The sequence below is a fragment of the Alexandromys fortis genome, unplaced genomic scaffold (genome assembly GCF_014885135.2).
Source record: "Alexandromys fortis isolate MF-2015 unplaced genomic scaffold, M_Fortis_MF-2015_v1.1 scaffold_88, whole genome shotgun sequence".
Lineage (NCBI taxonomy): Eukaryota > Metazoa > Chordata > Mammalia > Rodentia > Cricetidae > Alexandromys > Alexandromys fortis.
In genome coordinates this window covers 4,022,942-4,041,259 of record NW_026067961.1, presented here as the reverse complement: position 1 = coordinate 4,041,259, position 18,318 = coordinate 4,022,942, and the positions used below count along the sequence as shown (strand labels likewise).

At 54.1% G+C, this 18,318-nt stretch overlaps 1 protein-coding gene across 1 annotated transcript in view; it reads right to left on the bottom strand.

Moving 5' to 3' along the window:
• LOC126508204 (calmodulin-binding transcription activator 1-like) overlaps window positions 1-18,318 on the bottom strand; it is a 509,816-nt gene that overhangs the window by 79,097 nt on the left and 412,401 nt on the right. Inside the window, exons 5-7 of the mRNA XM_050153303.1 lie at window positions 10,997-11,137; window positions 7,440-9,292; window positions 1,937-2,063 (exon numbers count right to left, since the gene is read on the bottom strand). Of these exons, the coding sequence (XP_050009260.1) occupies window positions 1,937-2,063; window positions 7,440-9,292; window positions 10,997-11,137 (2,121 nt within the window). The remainder of the gene's footprint in view (window positions 1-1,936; window positions 2,064-7,439; window positions 9,293-10,996; window positions 11,138-18,318) is intronic.

The window sequence follows — 18,318 nt, the reverse complement described above, 5'->3', positions numbered from 1 at the left end:
TGAGACAAAGTTTTCCCCAGTCTCACCCAAGCAAACAGAAAGCTCATGTTTTCCAAAGTGCTTTCAAACTCCAGGAGACCCCTTCACAGACCCCCAGCACCCCAAGGTACTTTACTAGCCTTGGGGACACAAGAGTGACGAAGAAAGACACAGCATCCTGCCTTTGTGGGGCCCATTGGCTAATGGGGGAGTCGATATGGTCAGAGGTCAAGGATGAGTTAGACAGAGATACCAGTCTAGGTAGATCAGAGCTCCCGAAACTGCCGGTCATGATGCCATAGGGTGTTGCCAAGTGGACCAACACAGTGAGAAGCAGCGTGGTAACCATAAGAGGTTTCTAAACATTCAAAAACCAAAAATTCAACACAAACGCATGGTGACTCCTCGCTGCTCCCGGCAGTGCCTGTCCATGTTGGGTCAAGTGACTTTGCTGCAGCCGTGGTTCTGAACGCACAACACGTATGGTTTGCTCTGCATGGCTGTCATGGCGTATCCACCCGCAAACACTGCCCGAGATACTTTAGCTCTGATCCGGGACTTGTCTTTGAGGAACTGCGATGTTTTTGCTGTACATACCAAGTTCTCTGCTCTTACGGACGTGGAAACATGACTTAATTACTGAAAACAGACTAACTATTCCCTGTCATTCCTCAGCCCGTATTAGTCAGTTTAGGTTGTATTGTATTAGCATGTTTGCTTTCAGAGATTGCTTTCTGAGTTGCTGATTAGTTTCATTAAAAAAAAAATCATTAAACGAATTTTGGCCTGGGCTTAGGATGACACTTCCAGCAATTTCTAAAGTGACCTTAAACAAATTTCTCACATTTTGAACTATATATTTATGCAAATTGGCATTCTCAGCATCGATGATTATAAAATCAAGGTATTGATCAACTGGAAAATATTGAAGATATTCTATGCTCTTTAGTATCAAACGGTCAAGATTTTTTTTTTCGAGACAGGGTTTCCCCTGTCCTGGCTATCCTGGAACTAGCTACGTAGCTCAGGCTGGCTTTGAACTCACAGAGATCTGTCTGAATACTGGGATTAAAGGTGTGTACCATCACCACCTGGCCAAACAGCCAAGATTTAATATTTTGTAAAAAAATAAACAAACCCATCTATTTTGTTAGGATGCAAATTTGATTTCATCTTTAATAGATGATAAAATTATATGAATACCAAATAATTGTCTTAGGATACATTTCTTTATGGTTTGTTATCAGTTTCTGACTTGTTTACCAAGTTTACATGCCTGGATATCTGAGGTCACTCAGAAACTTCTCAGATATAAACAGGGTGGCTAAAGACTTCATGAAGTAGATGACACAGAAGCCTGGGGATGGGGAGGGAGAGGACAGACACAGAGGGCACAGGGCTCTGGCTGACTTCCCACGAGTCTCTGAGGCCTTGGAACCAGAAACCTATTATGTGTGCTTACCGTTTTCCCTGGGCAAGTCTCTCAAAGGAGCGTGTGTTCTTTGCTCTTAGTGTGACACCCCTCCCCACAGCCCCGACACATGGGAGCCTTCCCTGAGCCCTTCTGCCCTGTGCCCCAGACGAAGCAGTATTGTGAACACAGGGTCCTGAGCTCCCTGTGCGGCAGGTGGGCCTGGGCTGGCGCAGGAGCGAGGTCAGCCCTACTGTGGACCAGATCTTGTCTGTCACTTTAGCTCAGCCCCAGCCAGGGCCATCTTGGCTATGTCAGCTGACTAATTGAATCTTTAAATAGTCCCTTTGCCATGTTTTCTCCACAATCCCCATGGAGCATGCCTGGTATTCCCAGTTGATACGGGCTCCGTGACCCCCAACTGATGATAGAATAGACCGTGTGGGCACACTTCTTTGACACGACTTGTTCAAGGTCATCCCAAGGCTGACTCAGAGTCTACTGTCTCATTCTGTCCCCTCCCCCTTGCTGGTACAGCCTCCTCACCTGGGCAGTAGCAACGCAGCACCCCAGGCTGAATCAGGGATGCGGGCACGGAGATCTGGTCAAACAGGCAACTGTAATTATTGCTGGCTTCCTGCCATGGGCCTGTGATGAGGACCTTCACTCCTCCCTGCAGAGAGAGAACAGACATGGAGCAGTGGCTCAGGGAACACAGTACATGGGAGGCCCCAGCAGCTGCAGGCTCGGATGGAGAGGGAGGGGTGAGGGCAGCTGGCTAGACATGCAGATTCCCAGCCCATAGCCCAGCCTTCCCATAAGCCCTGATGTGTGAGAGATTCCTTCTAGAAGAGAGGCCTACAGCGGTCCTGACGCCCAGCAGACTTCCCCAGTTGGCACCCAGCACCCTGACACTGTCCTGGGTACCTCAGGGTTCCATGACATGAGTTGGAACAAGGCCACGTTAGCCCATTGGTGCACCCGAGAACCAGCCAGCAGGTTCCCCAGGAAGGAAGCAGAGGGGACATAGGAGACTTTCAGTCATGCATGGAGGAAGAGGTGGGGGGACTCAGATTTGAAAACAGCCCCCCAAGGGACAGATATTCCTGTAAGAAACTGAAGAGAAACCCAGGCCCCTCAGGGTGTGGTAGGAGGTGGGTAGGGGTGAAGAACACGGGGTGGAGGGGGAGAAGAAAGGAAAGAAGCACTCAGAATTCTGATATAGCCCTCGGAGCTGAGCTGAGGCCTGGGATCCAGGCTGAACCTCCAGTTCCCTGCCTGCTGTGTCACCCGGGGTGCCTCGAGCTAAGCAGACATGAAGAACGGTCCCTTGCTGCCACTCCTGCACCACACAGGCAGGCAGCAGCCTGGAAGCCTGGCTAGGGCCTTAGCTGACCTTCCTCAGATCCAGTGGATGGAAAACCCTCTTCACAGACCCAAGGTGCCAAGGGTGAGACAGTATCAGAAAGGCTGGGCCCTCCCCAACCTGCTTTGGCCAGCAGAAATGCCCCAGAACAAGCAGCCTCATGAGGCTGTTCCCAGGAAATCCCTTTCAGGGCCATTGTTCCCGTTAGTGATTAATGGCTCTCTCTCTGTCTCTCTCTGTCTGTCTCTGTCTCTGTCTCTGTCTCTGTCTCTGTCTCTCTCTCTCTCTTTCTCTCTCTCCCTTTCTCTCTCTCTCTCCTGAGTCCTAGGTGGAGGAGGCTTAGAGGTCCCCTACTTACGGCTTAGCCAAGAAGAGAGGCTGGTCATTCGGGGTGGAGGGATGCTCTGCCCGGGGATGCAGAGGGCAGGGGCGCTGGCCTCTGGCTCTCCTGGCTAACCTTGGATAGACCCACCCCAGAGGCTCATCCACCCCACCCCCAAAACAAGTAAACACCTTTCCCTGCAGGGGGGCGGAGAGCTGTGCTGGCCAGGATGGAGAGCGCCACCTGGTGGCCTGGCTAGAGAAGGCTGAGAGGCGCTCCAGGAGCTGAAGCAAGGCTAAGGCCAGGTTAGGAGCCGGAGCCGCAGCCGCAGTGAGCCCTGTCTTCCCCACCGCTCCAAGCCAGGCTCTCTAGTCCTCCGCTGCTGCCCCGGGGCCAGCCAGATTCTATCTCCTGTTCATTCCCTCATTCCCTCCTGATCTTCTCAACTTTTGCCTGTCCCTACCCTGGAGGGAGCTCCTAATTCTATACCCGTCTTTGCTATCAAGATCCCCTACCTCCCACAATGTTCCCTGGAACTCAGGCTTAGGCATGGCAGGACTGGCCTTGGGCACAAAAAAATAGCAGCTAGTGTTTGCCATGATGGTACTCTGGGCAACGGGTGGCCCAGAGCCAGCAAAATTGCCCGTGGCGGGAAGGCACCCTCCTGTGCTGGCAAACAAACCCCCCTCTGGGTGGGGATGTCTAGCTTCACGGCCACTTTACCGTAGTGCCACCAGATTTGGAGGCAGTGGAGAGAGCGCCAGACAGAGTTCCACAACCAGAATATGCCCACCCCATCTCGGATTATTCACAAGTATATTTTTGCCCACATGTATGTATATGTGTATCCAGTGCCCTCAGAGGTCAGAAGGCAGCATCAGATCCCCTGGAACTAGAGCTACACTTGGTTGCGAACCACCACTCGGGAACTGAGACTCACACCCAGGCCCCCTGCAGAGGAGCCCGTGCTCTTAGAGGTTGAACCCTCTCCTCGGCTTGCAGTCTGCTCTTGCCTTGGGTAACTGTGTGACCTCAGGCGAGTGGCCCAGTCCCTCTAGTGGCTGTGGTTATAGATGCCTTTCTTTTCCCAACAGCTCTACTGAGTTGATTCAGGGCTCTGTCATTGTGTTGGTGTAGGAGTTGGAAGTGGCTGCCTGGGTGTGATGTCATGCTCTGAGCCTGGTCCTCCCATGAACCCTGGGAAGTGGGAGAACCCTGGCTTCAAAAGGCCACAGACAGTTACCATGTGAGGGGGGGGGATGGGATAACTGCAATCCACGGCTGCTGGCGTGATGCTGGGTTGCCGTGGGGGAACAAAGAACTGCCGAGAGGACTGGAGAACATCAAGACCTTCTCCATGGCAACTGCCACAGGACGCCTCAGCATCCATCAGTTCCAGGGACAGTTGCCATGGCAACCACTCGCCTGGCTGCACTGAATCACTTGTGATGCCTGCGTGCCTGACAGTTCTAATTGCAGCTTCTTCTGCCCGGTGCAGAAAGAGCTAGTGGCGGGAGATGATGCAGGGGGAGGCTTGGGGAGCAGTGAGGGTGCTCTCTGAGGTCTCTGTCCTGTGAGCCCTGAGACAAAGGGCCTTGAGTTCCAATGTACCCTGGGTAGATACTGAGGCACAGAGAGCATTGGTATGTGTGCATGTGTTCTATGTATGTGGTGTGGTGTTGTGTATGTGCTGTGTGTTATGTGTGTAGTGTGGTATAGCATGTGTCTTTTATTCTGGGTGTGGTGTACATCATATGTATAAATCATATGTTCACTTTGTTGTGGTGTGTGTGTGTATTGGGGACCAGCTGAGAGGTGACCCAGTGGGTAGCATGGAGGAGACATGGGAGCAGACATAGGAGGGAAGCACACCCAGAAAAGAGCCAGTAGCCCAGGCTAGCCACGGCATGCCTGGGAACCATTGCAGCGTAGAGCTGGTGTGGGTGGTAGGCCAAGTGACCACATAGCCTGACCCCATCTTTGTGACTTAAAGTGAGGTCCCAGCTACAGGGCTTGTTAGAGTTCTCCCTGAGCTTGCCAGAGCCCCTTTCAAACTGGGCTCCTGATGAAGTCACCTCACACACACCCCATTATCAGCTGGCAGGGAAAGAAGGCATGATATCCGGAATCATGCCTACAGCGGGTTTGAGAGGGGACTTGGTATCAGGAGAGAAGTGATGCTTTCTTACAGAACTAGGTGACCCTGCTATCGGCCTGGGGAGAGTATCCTGGGCAGGAGAGCCTGGCAAGGAGGAAGTCACCTTGGAGGCTTCACCATGAGGTCCTGCTGGGCTTTGATCAAATGGATTCTACTTTGCTTCCAGTTCAGGGTGCCGGGAATTATCAGGGTTTCTGGAAAATCGGGGTTGGACACTAATGCATTTGCCACCCTGGCCTGCCCTCTGGTGGACAGCTGCTGAATTACAGTCTCCGGGATATGGCGGAAGGCTGCATAGGTTGGTGAAGGAAGCCAGACTCGCTGAAGACCTCATTCAGAAGTTAGAGCGCTGGCCTGGGTGCGCGCTCGCGGGCCGGGGAACAAGGCAGTCCCACCTGATGGGTGATCTACAGCCTGGGCTGGAGCATGCTGCACGCCTATAGGCTTGTATGAGGGCTGCTCCTCCCAAGTCCTAAGGACGCAGTGGTCAAGTCCACTCCCTCTCTTAGGTGTTGCTTGGCAAGGGAACCGAAGCCCAGAGGGTCAGACTTCGGAGTCCGGCCAGAAGGCAGATTTGACCTCTTCCCAGAAAACACTTCTCCTTCCTGTTCCCTTTAAAGGGTTTCCCCGAGCCTCCTGGAGGGTCTCTGGGTAAGAACAGCAGGAGGAACATGATGCAGGCCCGAGAAAGCAGGGTGACAGCCAAGCCACACCAAGAGGTAGCCCAGTAGGGCCCTTCTAGGTGCCTACCGAGGGGTTGGCTGTGGCAGAGTGGAGGTGGACAGGGTGACTTTGCCTGGGCACGTAATGGTGCCCGTCTTCAGAGACTCCAGGACCCATTGCTGCTTTACATTTTTTTTTGATTTAATTTTTTTATGTGTATGGGTGCTTTGCTTGAATGGTATTTGTGTACCACATGTATGCCTGGACCAGAAGAAAGTGTTCAGATCTCCTGGGACTAGCATTACAGACAGCTGTCAGCTTCTATGTGGGTGTTGGGAATTGAACCTGGGTCCTCTGGAAGAGCAGACGGTGCTCTTAATCACTGAGCCATCTCTCCGGCCCCTCCATGGTTGCTATTTTAGAGATAGGGAAGGTGGCAACTTCTCCAAGGTCGCTGGAGTATAAGGTCAGAACCAAGCTCCCCACCAGATCCTCCAGTTCCGGCCCCATGCTCCTGGCCATTCACCTACCATGGTGGTCTCACCACTTCCTCCAGCATCCCGTGGATGCTCATGAGACCGTATGGGCAGCAGCCGCTCTGTCTCGACATCAGCCTGCCACCCAGGCTGCGGGTCCAGAGGCTGGGCTACTCTGGCCTGGGCATTAGTCTGGCTTTACTGGGGGAGAGGAAGTATGAACCTAGTCCCTGCCTGTCACCTAGATGATGTGGCGGGGGGTGGGGGGGGAGTTATGGGCAGCCACCCTGGGGTAAAGTGTCTGACCCAGAGGCTGTGCTGGCACAGCCGGCGAGATCTTCAAGCTCTGCTACATGCAAGCAAGGTATCTAGGTATCTAGGGGATCTGGAGCCACACTGCCCCCTTCCTAGCCCATCCTATTTTAGTGTCCCTGAGGCACGACCTTGGTCTTCCTACGGTCCTTGTTGGGGCGGTAGTCTCTAGAGTGAGAGCCCTGGAAATCAGCCATTGGTGAGGGGAGCACAGGCTGGATCTTGGGGCACATACCATGTTGATTTTGTAGATGGCTGAGCGTCCCAAAGTTGCGCCCTCCCTATCACTTTTGGTGGGAAGTTCCCCCACTTGCTTTAGTGAAGCCAAGCTTGAGCTACAGGGAACAATAACCCCAAAACTCTGATGTTGATTTCTGGATGCTTTTAAAAGTGGTTCCAAGACACCCTCCATCCCCCAAAGAAGGAAGGTTGGAGAGAGTGGAAGGGAGGGCAGGGGACAAAGCAGGAGGATAGAAGGGGAAGAAAGAAAAGGGAAAGGAAAGCCAAGATTGTAGCCAGAACACAGCAGGCTGCTCTGGCCAGAGCTGGGAAGGGCAGCTTGCCTCCTGGGATAGCCCTGACTGGAAAACTCCTTGCTACAGTAATGTCTGAGTGCCACCGCGGGAGGGAACAGCTTTGTGTTTCCGGGCAGAGCTCCATCCAAAGGGCCGCATGCAAACAAGCTTCCCAGGATGCACCGCGGCACAGGTGAGATGGGTGTAGGGCGGCGTGTGGTAGCACCTGAAGCTTACCTCTGGGTAAGACCACTCTGGGGAGTAGTCAGTCACCATGAACACCCGTCCACTCTGCTGCAGCATACCCAGGGTGCCCTGGGCAGAGGCAGCGGAGACCACCTCGGCGACATGCATGTAGGCCATGGCGCCGGCCCCGCCCTCGGCGCTGCTCAGCTGCAGGCTGCCCTGTTGGGGGCTGCAGCAGGGAATGCACATCTCCGCCTGGGTGAAGGGTGCACGCGCCCCATCTTCTGACTGTGAGAGTGCAGCACTGTCCCCCGACACCAGCTGGTGCCCGTAGATTGTACCACTGCCCCCCTCCACAGAGATGAAGTCATTGATCAGGTCTGAGAACTGATTGCTGAAGGAGATGTCAAAGTGGTCCAGGCTGAGCTCCATGTTAGAGGTGTTGCCCAGGCTGGGCTGGGCCACCGGGTAGAGTCCCTGCACCACATTGCTTGGGAGAATGGGGACACCACCTGCACTGCGGATCACCCCATTGGTCTCTGGTTGCAGGTAGTGCTCTGAGCCACAGGCCTGCAGCTCCCCAGACTTGAGGAGGACCTCACCCCCTTCAGCTGCCTGGGAGGTCTCCATGGTAACCTCCCCTTCTGCGGTCATGGCCTGGAAGTTGGCCTGGAATTGCATGAGGTGCAGGGAGGAAGTAGACTCTATCCGCGTTTCCACATGGCCACTGCAAGAGCTGGTTTGGGATGAGGCCTCCGTTTTCACCGTGGGCATCACAAAGGTGGTCCCGGAGTCGCTCAGGCTGCTGTGGGCATTCTGCTCAAGGGGTAAGGGTTTGCTGGCATCCTGCAGGAAGAAGCTGGGGGAGGGGGTCTGGTGGATGTGGGGGCTGTGGCCCGTCTGGCTGAAGCTGGACGTGTAGTCCTTGTTGGAGTCTATGGCACTGAAGTCCATCTGCTCAAGGGTGGTGCTGGGACTCAGGCCACCACCCGACGGCAGGAGGCTGGATCCCGCGGTCAGGGTGAGGGAACTGGATGCCGCCGCAGCTGCTGCCGAGGAGGAGTACGCCGCCTCTTTGGCCATCTGCTGCTCGAAGGAGGTGTCTTCCGTCTTGATCTCCTTGGTGAGGACGCTGGTGAAGCCAAAGCCCCTCTCCGAAGGCGGCGAGTGCCGGATATTGGTGCTAACCATCTCGGCTTTTAGGCCCCCACCCCCGTATGTCTGGCCCTGCTTTGGATTATTGAGGAAACAGTCGGGGTCAAAGTTCATGGTGGTTTCTGGAATCTTCCGGCCACCATCAAGGGTGGTGGAGAGGACCAGCTCTTCGGACACATTGGTGGGCAGCATGGACAGGCTATCTGAGCTGCCCGTGGTGGGGAAGGCAAACTTATGGCCGTCAGAACTTACAGCCAGTACAAGGCCCTGAGAGGCATCAGGCGAGAGGAGGTGGTGGTTGGGGCCGGCGGTGGGCGACATGGTGTACACGGCCTCATTAGTGACCTCGGACATGAACACTGTGGCACTTTGGGACAGTCCCCCCATCACAGAGGCCACTGCCATGCTGGACACACCTGTGACAACTGGGCTGTCTACCATGTCTGGGTCGCTGTTGAGCCCGCTGCTGATGGACACCGGGGAGCTCTGGGTGGTGTCAGGGACCTCCACCTGATTGGTGGAGGAAACCTCCGTGCTGTTTTGGTGTAGCAGCGCTGGCTTGGCCACCTTGCCGTTCCTCTTTTCCCGGCTCGTGCTCCTGCCGTGGCTGGGCTCGTGCTTGCCCTCCGACACATCGTTATGCTGCACCTCCGAGTGGTCCCCGTAGCCCCCAGCCCGCGGCTCCACCTTCGGTGAGATGATGCGGTGTTTGGCACTGTTACACTTATGATGCACGCTGCTGCCCGCTCCTGTGGAGATGGGAGCAGAACACACACACACACATGCGTACACACACACACACACACACACACACACACACGCATAAAGTCAGAGCTGGGACTTCGACTGATTCTTCTCCCAAGCAGTCAGAACCCTTTGCAAAGTCCCCATCCAGACCCCAGGCAGGACAGTCCACCATCTTTGGACACTTGGGATCTCCTCTCACACCTGGAGTTCTGCCCTGCCCTATGAGACCATCCTGCATGATCAAATGTTTTGAACCTGTTGCTCTTTTTCAAAATTAGCAGGATGTGGTACGTAGCACCCAGGGTGTTGCTTTCCAGAAAAGTCCTCTTCACCCCACCAGACAGACACTGCTCATCTGGAAGGACTCTTTATGAGCTGGAAAACTCATTCCAAGGACTGTGGCTCTGTCTTCATGCCCAACCCAACTTCTTACACCCAATTCTGACTGTGTAATGCTTTAAGAAACCTGTGACCTTCAGGACCCTTGTTCTGGGGACCAGAAACCGGAGATGGGCCCAAGGTGGTAAAGAATACGCCCTTCTCCAGGCCAGGTCTCAGAGCCTAGAATCAAAAAGCATTCTAGACTCTGCTCTGGGGCAAGAATGTATTTAAATATGTTTATTACATTAAGTTGTGGCAGACATGAATGGGGAGGGATGCACGAGCCGGTGCAGGTGTGGAAGTCAGGGGACAGCTAACAGGAGTTGGGTCCCTCCATCCACCAAGTAAGTTACAAACTCGGGCTATCGGGCTAGTTTATGGCCCTTTCACCTACTGAGCCAGCCCAACATCCACCGTTCAGTTTAGCCAGGACCTGTCCTCAACTCGTTGGGACTTTCGCATCTTCAGGGGTTCCTTCCTTCCTTTCCATTAGACGAGATCATCTGGCTTTTGAGAAAAGGGCGGATTCTTTCTGATTCTGATTTCAGGCTCACTATCTAGGCTCCTAAATGTACGAAGCCTTCACAGAGCAAGGACCCAGCTGAGCGATGGAAGCATCTAATGAAGATGACCAGGGGAGGGGAGAGGCAAACCCCACCAAGCAAACGGCGTGGTCAGAAAAGCAGAGGCATCAGGGAGGAAGGAGGGGAGTAGGAAACCTTCCCTTCCTGGAGAGACAGATAGGTTGGCTTGAGAGGTCCCATTGCCTGGGGCAGATGCTGATAAACCTCAGAACTGGTGACCTGAGCCTCTTGCTGGGGCTTTCTAAGAACATGACCCCCACAGGCACCTGCCGGGAGTGTATGGAGGCCCTGGACCCCAAACATCTCTACTCTCCCGATGCAGCTGTGTGTTGCTCCTTGTCCCCACACCTCACTGGAAATTGCTCTCTCTTTCCCAAAGCAGGTTATGATGCTGATTCGGGGGGCAGGGGGAAGGACCAGGGTAAAGGGCCTACTGGGTGCCCCTTTTAGCTGCTGTGATACCACTGGTTCCTTGTCTCTTCCCTTTCTGGCTACGATAGGAGAGCCCATTCTCTACATTCCCCAATTCAGTTGTCTGTTCACAGGGTGGCCCAGCACCATCTGTCCCCAGAGACCTCCACTCATTCCTTCCCTTGCTAGATTGGACAGCAGTGCCTCCCCCCCCCCATCCCCAACTGTGCCCAGTGCCACCCCCGGCTTACCCCTCTCCTCACTGGACAAGACAGCAGAACCCACCACTCGGTACCCAGTACCACGTGCCCCCCAGGGGCCCCAGCTCACCCAGGCTGCCGGTGCAGAGGCAGTTGTGGGTCCGAGGCTGGGGCTTGGTTTGGTGGCTGTCAAGGATCTGCTGCACCAGCTGCTCCACTGAGAAGCCCGAGCTGCTGTTCCCATTGCTGCAGGTCCACTTGATGCCATGGACTGGAGAGAGAGAGAGAGAGAGAGAGAGAGAGAGAGAGAGAGAGAGAGAGAGAGAGAGGTGTCAGGGGCTGCTGGCGAAGGGGCTGTCTGTCCTGGAGATGGCATCAGGCTCTCTGAAAGCTCAGCCTGCTGGAAGGCCGCTGCTAGGATGGGTTTGGGAGGCCAAGTTAGCCAGCAGAGTCTCTGCTCTTTTAGGAGCTCCGAGCTCCTCCTTACTTTTCTCCCTTTGCTGAACTGGGTGAACGGGAGTAGTAATTTGCCTACAGTCTCACTTCTGTCTGTCCGAAGTCAAAGGCACTGGCAAGGCTCATTGGGGGTTCCCAAGAGGAGGTAGAAAACAAGGACAGGAGGAAGACTGGAAGTTTGGGAGGCTCGTCATGTCTGCAGACTATAATACTGTGTGGACTCACAGGGCGGAAGCGGGAGGGTTCACTGAGCATGTGTGCGGGAACTCTCCCCTATAGGAAGACTTCAGCTTTCTACCCGCCCCACACTTCTCTATTCCAAAGGGAATCACAAGAGCAGGACTGATAGGCCCATGATCCCGCGTGTAGGGGACTCAGTCCCTGTTCTCACTGATGGTCCATTCTGTCTACAGATGCTCTGGGGGTTTGGCTCACTCCTGGGTGTCTGCTGTCCCTGGAGTTGGGGTGAAGAGCCCAGAAAGAGGTTTCCACCTGCCTGGCAGGATGAGGCTGGACAGACCCCCCTAAGACAAACCGACTTGCCCTATTGAGTATGTGGAGAAAGCAGACCCCACCAAGAGTGAGTTGAGCCCTGAGTGGGGGGGGGGGCATGGCTCTACCCAACACTCTGGTATCTCCGACAGTGAACCCCAAGCATTGGGGTTCCAGGAAGGAGGTAAGTGTGCAGGAGAAAAAGGCAGAGAGGTGGGTATCAAACATGGGGACACTACTAGGGCTCCAGAATGCAGCCATTGGGGGTGCCTAATCTACAGGACAGGGAGGAGCTGGGGCCAGGCTCACACCTGGGTTTGAGGCGAGGGTTGGCTCTTGTGTGAAATCAAGGTGCTTTAGTTGGCCTCTCTGAGCCTGCTTCCTTGTCTATAAAGTTAAAATGGGAAAAGACGGGGGTGTGCCTTGCCAGAGAGTCAGGAAGAAGGCCCATCTGTATGTAGCTGTGAAACCCGAGCAAACAGTATCATTGTCATAGCTGTGAAGCGTGAGGACGGTGGCGTGGTGACGTGAGTGAAGCACGAGGTGACAGCAGTGCTCTTGGATGTGGCTGTGGCCCACAGACGTCTGAGGTTGGGAAAGGAGCTTCTTGGTGGGGAATCCACAGACAGCTCAGCCTGCCAGACCTGGTGCAGACCCCACAGGTGGTCATGGGCCCAGGCCACTCTTCCTCATTGTGTCAATGGTGGGTTTTTAAAGGGAAGAAGCTGGGTCTGTGGTTGGGTTCTGGCGGGCATCCTTCCAGGCTGTCTTCCTTTGGGCTCCTCTTGTCCACGTGGCCGGTGGATGGTTACCTTCCTTGTCCTTTACTCTGGGGGTCTTCAAGGACTTGCCTCCAATATCTTCTGATGCCCCCAGTAAATTCCAGCTTCTGGTGGGCCAGAGAGGATGAGCCTAGGTGGTATTTGCTGCTATTCTGCCCATCTGCCTAGCCTTGGAGATGTCCCTGCCTGTGGTAGTCCTCTGCAGTCAGACAATGGTGTTTGTGGTCCATCCTTCTGCAGGTGGAGAGGGGCTCCCTGTGTGTGTTCCTGTTGAAGGAGCTGCAGACCGCGTTCCTGCCATCTGGCTCCTGGCCACCAGCTAGCTTATGCCCCGAAATAATTACACGGAAACTGTATTCTTTTGAACACTGCCTGGCCCATTAGTTCCAGCCTCTTATTGGCTAGCTCTTACATATTGATCTAACCCATTTCTGATAATCTGTGTAGCCCACGAGGTAGCTTACCAGGGAAGATCTTAACCTGCGGCTGTCTGGAGTGGGAGAATCATGGCAACTGCCTGACTCAGCTTCTTTCTCCCAGCATTCTGTTCTGTTTACTCCACCTACCCAATTTTCTGTCCTATCAGGCCAAGCAGTTTTCTTTATTAGTTAACCAATGAAAGCAACAGATAAGATACAAGACCCACCTCCATCATGTTCCAGTGGAAATGGGAACCCCCCACAGATTCAGGAGCCCTTAGATCTTGTTAATTACACCCATTTGGGTTTATTCTTTCTGAACATTGTGTTCCCAGGACGTCTCCAGGAGCAGGAAAGTATGGCCCAGGCCGGGGTTTGCCTGCCTCACCACAGCCACGGCATCTGCTTTCCAAGTTATCCTCTGTCTATTTTCCCAGCACACAGGCTGGACAGCAGGAGGGTCCTGGGCAGGGGCCAGGCCAGGCCCTTACCTCTCCAGGTTCATTTCACAGATGAGGAAACAGGCTCAGGGAGGGGAGATGGTAACACATATCATACCCAGGAGCTGGAGGGTACCATTGAGGCTTTCCTGCCCCGCCAGAATGTGCCACAGCCTCTACCAGCTGTGTGTCTCCTCCTGTGTACGAGAACTTGACTCTGTGGGGCTGAAGTGTTTCAGGAATCTTTTAACACTCTCACAGTGTGTGTGTGTGTGTGTATGCCTATGTATACGTGTGTGTACGTGTGTGTCTGTGTGATGTATGAGTGTATGTCTGTATATATGTGTGAGTCTGTATGTCTGTGTGTACGTATGTACATGTATGTATGTGTGTCTATGTGTGTAATTGTATGTGAGTGTGTGACTATGTGTGTGTATGCATGTGTCCTTAAATGCCACCACAAGAGAACACAGAACTCTGTTCTGATCCTAACCTAGCAAGGAGTTCAAGGTCAGGTAGGAGGGCTTTGTATTAGAGCATCCACTATGGGAACCTTGAGCAGGCACCAGTTGCATGTTCCTTGGTGACCTCTCCTCCCTGCCTTGAATTTGGAGTTCTAGAGAGGTGAGTGTTCTCAGGGAAACTCCACTGTTGGCTTCTAGCCACAAGCCAGTCTGAGATGGTGCTCTGGGCTGGGTGGGCTCATTAAGGCTCCACAGGGCTGAGTGTCTGACCAGCTCCCCACACTCCGTCTCCTCGTCCAACCATGCAGACCTCAGCCCTGCTGCCTCTTGCTTTCTTCCTGAGGTTGTGAAAGTTACAAAATGAAAACCCAGCGAAGGGAGACAGATTGCAAGCCGTGAATTTCTGGATGCTTAACGCAAATTACCGAGAGTCTTGGTCTATCCAATGTGCAGATTGTTTTCCCCCTCCATCTGGGGGAGGGAGAGAGAAGCCCCCTCCTTCAGGGAGGGGAGCCTTAGTACTGAGTATCAAACACCATCAAGTCGGCTTTTAACACGGCATGCTCGGCATCCCGACATGGACTGAATCAGTGGGAAAGGAGATTTCTATGGTGGAGGAAAAAAATGTGTTTTGAAAGGAAGGTCCGTAAATGCACAGGGCACTTGCTACTCACCACCCCTGCCCAAGCCCCACACTTATCCTATGATAGCAACAACAGGAAACTCAGGAAGTGCCCTGGACCAAATGCAAGGTCACACGGGGCACAGAGAGCCAGGAAAACAGCCTTGCTGGCTCTGGGCCACATTCACCCGCTCCTGGTCACTACTCTTCCTCCTGGCTCAGGAGGATGCCCCAGCTCGAAAGAATCTCAGACCCTCTCTTTGGTTCCCCTACGCGGAGCCTGAGTGGTGGTCCCTGAGCAGGTCAAGGGGTAGAGGGGAACCTGAGTCCCCGGGAAGACAGGGACAGGGGATATCCAAGAGAGGGGGGTAAAGCAGGCACGGAGCAGGTAAACTGGCCCTAGCCCAAGCCTTCCCAGGATAGGAACAGCAGAGAAGACCACACTGACCTACAGGAAGCAGATGCTGGGACCTTAAAGGACTCCATCTTGTGGCTTCCTACTGAGCCCTCGGGGGGGGGGGAGGGGTCCCTGGGCTGCCTGCCGAGAGGCTGTGTGAGGACCTGTGGTAGAGCTGTAGCTGGGGGATGGCTATCAGATAAACCAATTACCTCACACCATTGCCGACCTGCCTAGCAAGATGCTCTCCCCAATGGAGGCCCTGCAGCTTCCGCCATCATGAGTAAATGAAACCAATGCTAGCACCTGGCTGTGCCTGGAGACCTTCTTCCCAAGAGGCAGTCAGCTGCCATGAGAAGAGCCATTGAGATGGGGAGACTTCATCTTGACATGGGCAACTGCCAGCCTAGGGCATCCTGGGTATGGCAGCTCCATCCATGAGTCTTCAAAGGAAGTGGAACACATGGACCACTCTGCCTGCCTAACCACAGTTTCCCCTGTGATGAACTGAATGGTGCTTCCCCAAAGCTACGCGAGGGATCCCACCACAGATCTTTAAGAAAGTCATTAATAGATGAGGTCATAGGACCTCACGCCATAGGCGCAGACAGACCAGACGTGCCTGTACTCACGGGGAAGTCATGCCAGGTCATAGCAAGATAGCATCTGGAGGCTGTGCACAGCCAGAAAGAAGCCTCGCCAGAAGCCAACCTCCAAGTCACCTTGTTCTCGGCCTTCCAGACTACAGAACTGGAAACGGCAAGTTTCCACCGTGCGTACACACCATAGTCAGTGGTGCTCAGCTGCAGTGACGCCTGTAGCCTGTTTCAGCTGCTATCCCAGCGTACCACGGACTAGGGGTTACAGTGGGCAGAGATACGGTCTTCACAGTTCTGGAGGCCAGAAGGCCAAATTCAGGTACAGAGAGAGAGAGGGGGGGCAGCATGGAGGAGCTGCGGAGTAGGGAGAAGCTGAGGGATGGGAAGGAGCTGGTGGGAGAGCAGGAGAACAAGGAAGAAATGGGGAATCAGAGGACCCCTGACAGGTAGGTGTTCTTGGAAGAACCAGTAAGCAGAGGTAGGGAACAAGGAGGTCCCTATCAGGGCTGCAGATCCAGACCTAGCCCAGGTACTAGGAGGTGTAGCTTGGCCTCCACCATGGCAGGCCAGGTGCCAGCATAGGGAAGCATACAGCTCTGTAGGGAGGACGAACTTGCTACAAGTGGCCCTTAGACCCGCCTCCTCACTGGGGATTCCTGCCACCAAAGTGGGGTGATGGTGTCCCAGGCCCGCAGATCTTTGTTCTGTCCTCATGGGCTTCTGTGGTGACCCACACTTGCTGACGGCCGCAAGGGACGATGGTGCTGGGACTTGGAGCCCAAGGGAGGCAGGTGGCTTGCAGCTGCAGCTGCCTCATCAGCAGCCTTGTGTGGCTGCAGCTCTTTCCTTGTGCTCCCTGGAAGCATTTTTCTACCTCAGTTCTCTCATCCATAAATAGCTGTCATGGTGCTTCCCCTGACTCCACCCCACTCCTCAGGGGACTTTGAGCACGCAGGGGTAGAGGGACAGTGATTTCTGCTGTGATAATTTACTCTATGGGGACCCTGGGAAGGGACAGGATGGGGAAGGAAGGGGAGGCCCTTCAGCCATGGTGGTCCCTCTGTTTCTGGAAGGTGGACAGGGCAGGTCTGTTAGCTTCCATCTCCACAGTGATGGCATGCATGCACCAGCGAGAATCCATGTTAACACCCCCCCCCTTTTTTCCCCAGGGAGAGATTCTTGGCACTGTGGCAAATAGGTGACAAGTGGCAGTGTCATTGTCCTGGTGTCTTTGTCCCAGGGGTCGTTGGGACCCTCCCTTCCTCCTCTTCTGTCTGAGTTCATCTATACCCAGCACCTGCCACACGAGAGACCTATGGCAAGGGTGACCATTTGTTTAACTTGCTATCCAAACCAGGTCACCTTGGACACAGAAAGGTAGCCATTTACTCGGATATAAGCCGGGATACTCCCAGGTAAGCCTGGGCGTGGGGTCACCCTACTTCCTCGCCATATGACAGAGCCAGCTGGAGAGGGAGCCCACTGCCCCGCCTATTCTCCCGTGAATGTGAGCCCGTCTGGAATTCTTTGAGTTGTTGATGCTCGAAGGCTGTCACCATAGCAACAAGGTCAATGGGAAATGGCAGCCGTGCGTAGGTTTAATTCTCACTGTATCCTTGTTGACGGGGATAAAGGCCCTGCTTCTGATTTCTTGGTTCAACTAGATGAAGTTTTCATTAGATTCAACTTCTCATATCCAGACACCCGCGTGCTACTCAATTCTCCCACTTGCCGCCCGGCTCTCATTCTATTGGTGCCGAGGACAAAGTTTCCACAGATCTCATTTTGAGGAACACCGCGGAGGCTGAGAGGGCTGGGGTGGCATGCATGCTCGCTGTGTGCAAGGATCCTCTGGCTGCAGCGTCTCAGCTGAGCTTGACAGCTAGTTCTCGCTGTTGCGATGTGGAGTGTTAGCGCCCCCCCCCCCCCCCGGGTTCATGCCATGTCAGACCTCCCTAGGAGAAAGTCAGAGGCTGGGGTTTGGTGTCAGCTGTGGAGTAGAGAACTTACTCTGGTCATATTGCATCAGATGGTGGTAATGAGGGGTTGGGACTCCTAGGTCAGGAAATCTAGACCACACGGGAGCGGCATGGCCTTGGCCCCTGCATTTCACCTCTAGGAAAACCATAAGGACCCAGGATGCTGAGGAGTGGCCTTGGCTGAGTGCGTCTGCCTCATGCAGCTTATACTCAGTTTGGCAGGGAGAAGAGTCTCTGTTGGTACCGTTACTTCCGACCCGGAGTCGCTAGTCTCTCCACTTCTCCAGCGAAGAGCCAGCAGGGACAGATGCAGATGCAGATGGCTGGGTGTCCAGACCAGGGACAGGAGACCCCTTCCCGTTGTCTAGATGACAGTTTTCCTTTAGGAGAAGCCTCCTCTTTTTTCTTTCTTTCTTCTTCCTTTTTTCCCCTCAAGACAGGATTTCTCTGTGTAGCCCTGTCTGTCCTGGAACTCACTCTGCAGACCAGGCTGGTCTTGAACTCTTAGAGATGCTTCTGCCTCCTAAGTGCTGGGATTAAAAGCATGCATCACCGTCGCCCAGCAGGAAGCCCCCTCTTAACTCCCAATTATGTGCTCCAGAGATCTTGATTCTTAAAAGAGATTTAAAATTTGGGGAGCTTAAGAACTCCACCTTTCACTAGACCTTCTCTTCTAGCGAGTTGATCTCCAAGTCAGAAAGAGATCCTTGACCGTCAGACCCAGGGCAGGGTTGAGAACACTCCACAAAAGTTGGTTGAGCTAGTGAATCGGGAGGAAAAAGCCAGGGGAGATTTTTGGAAC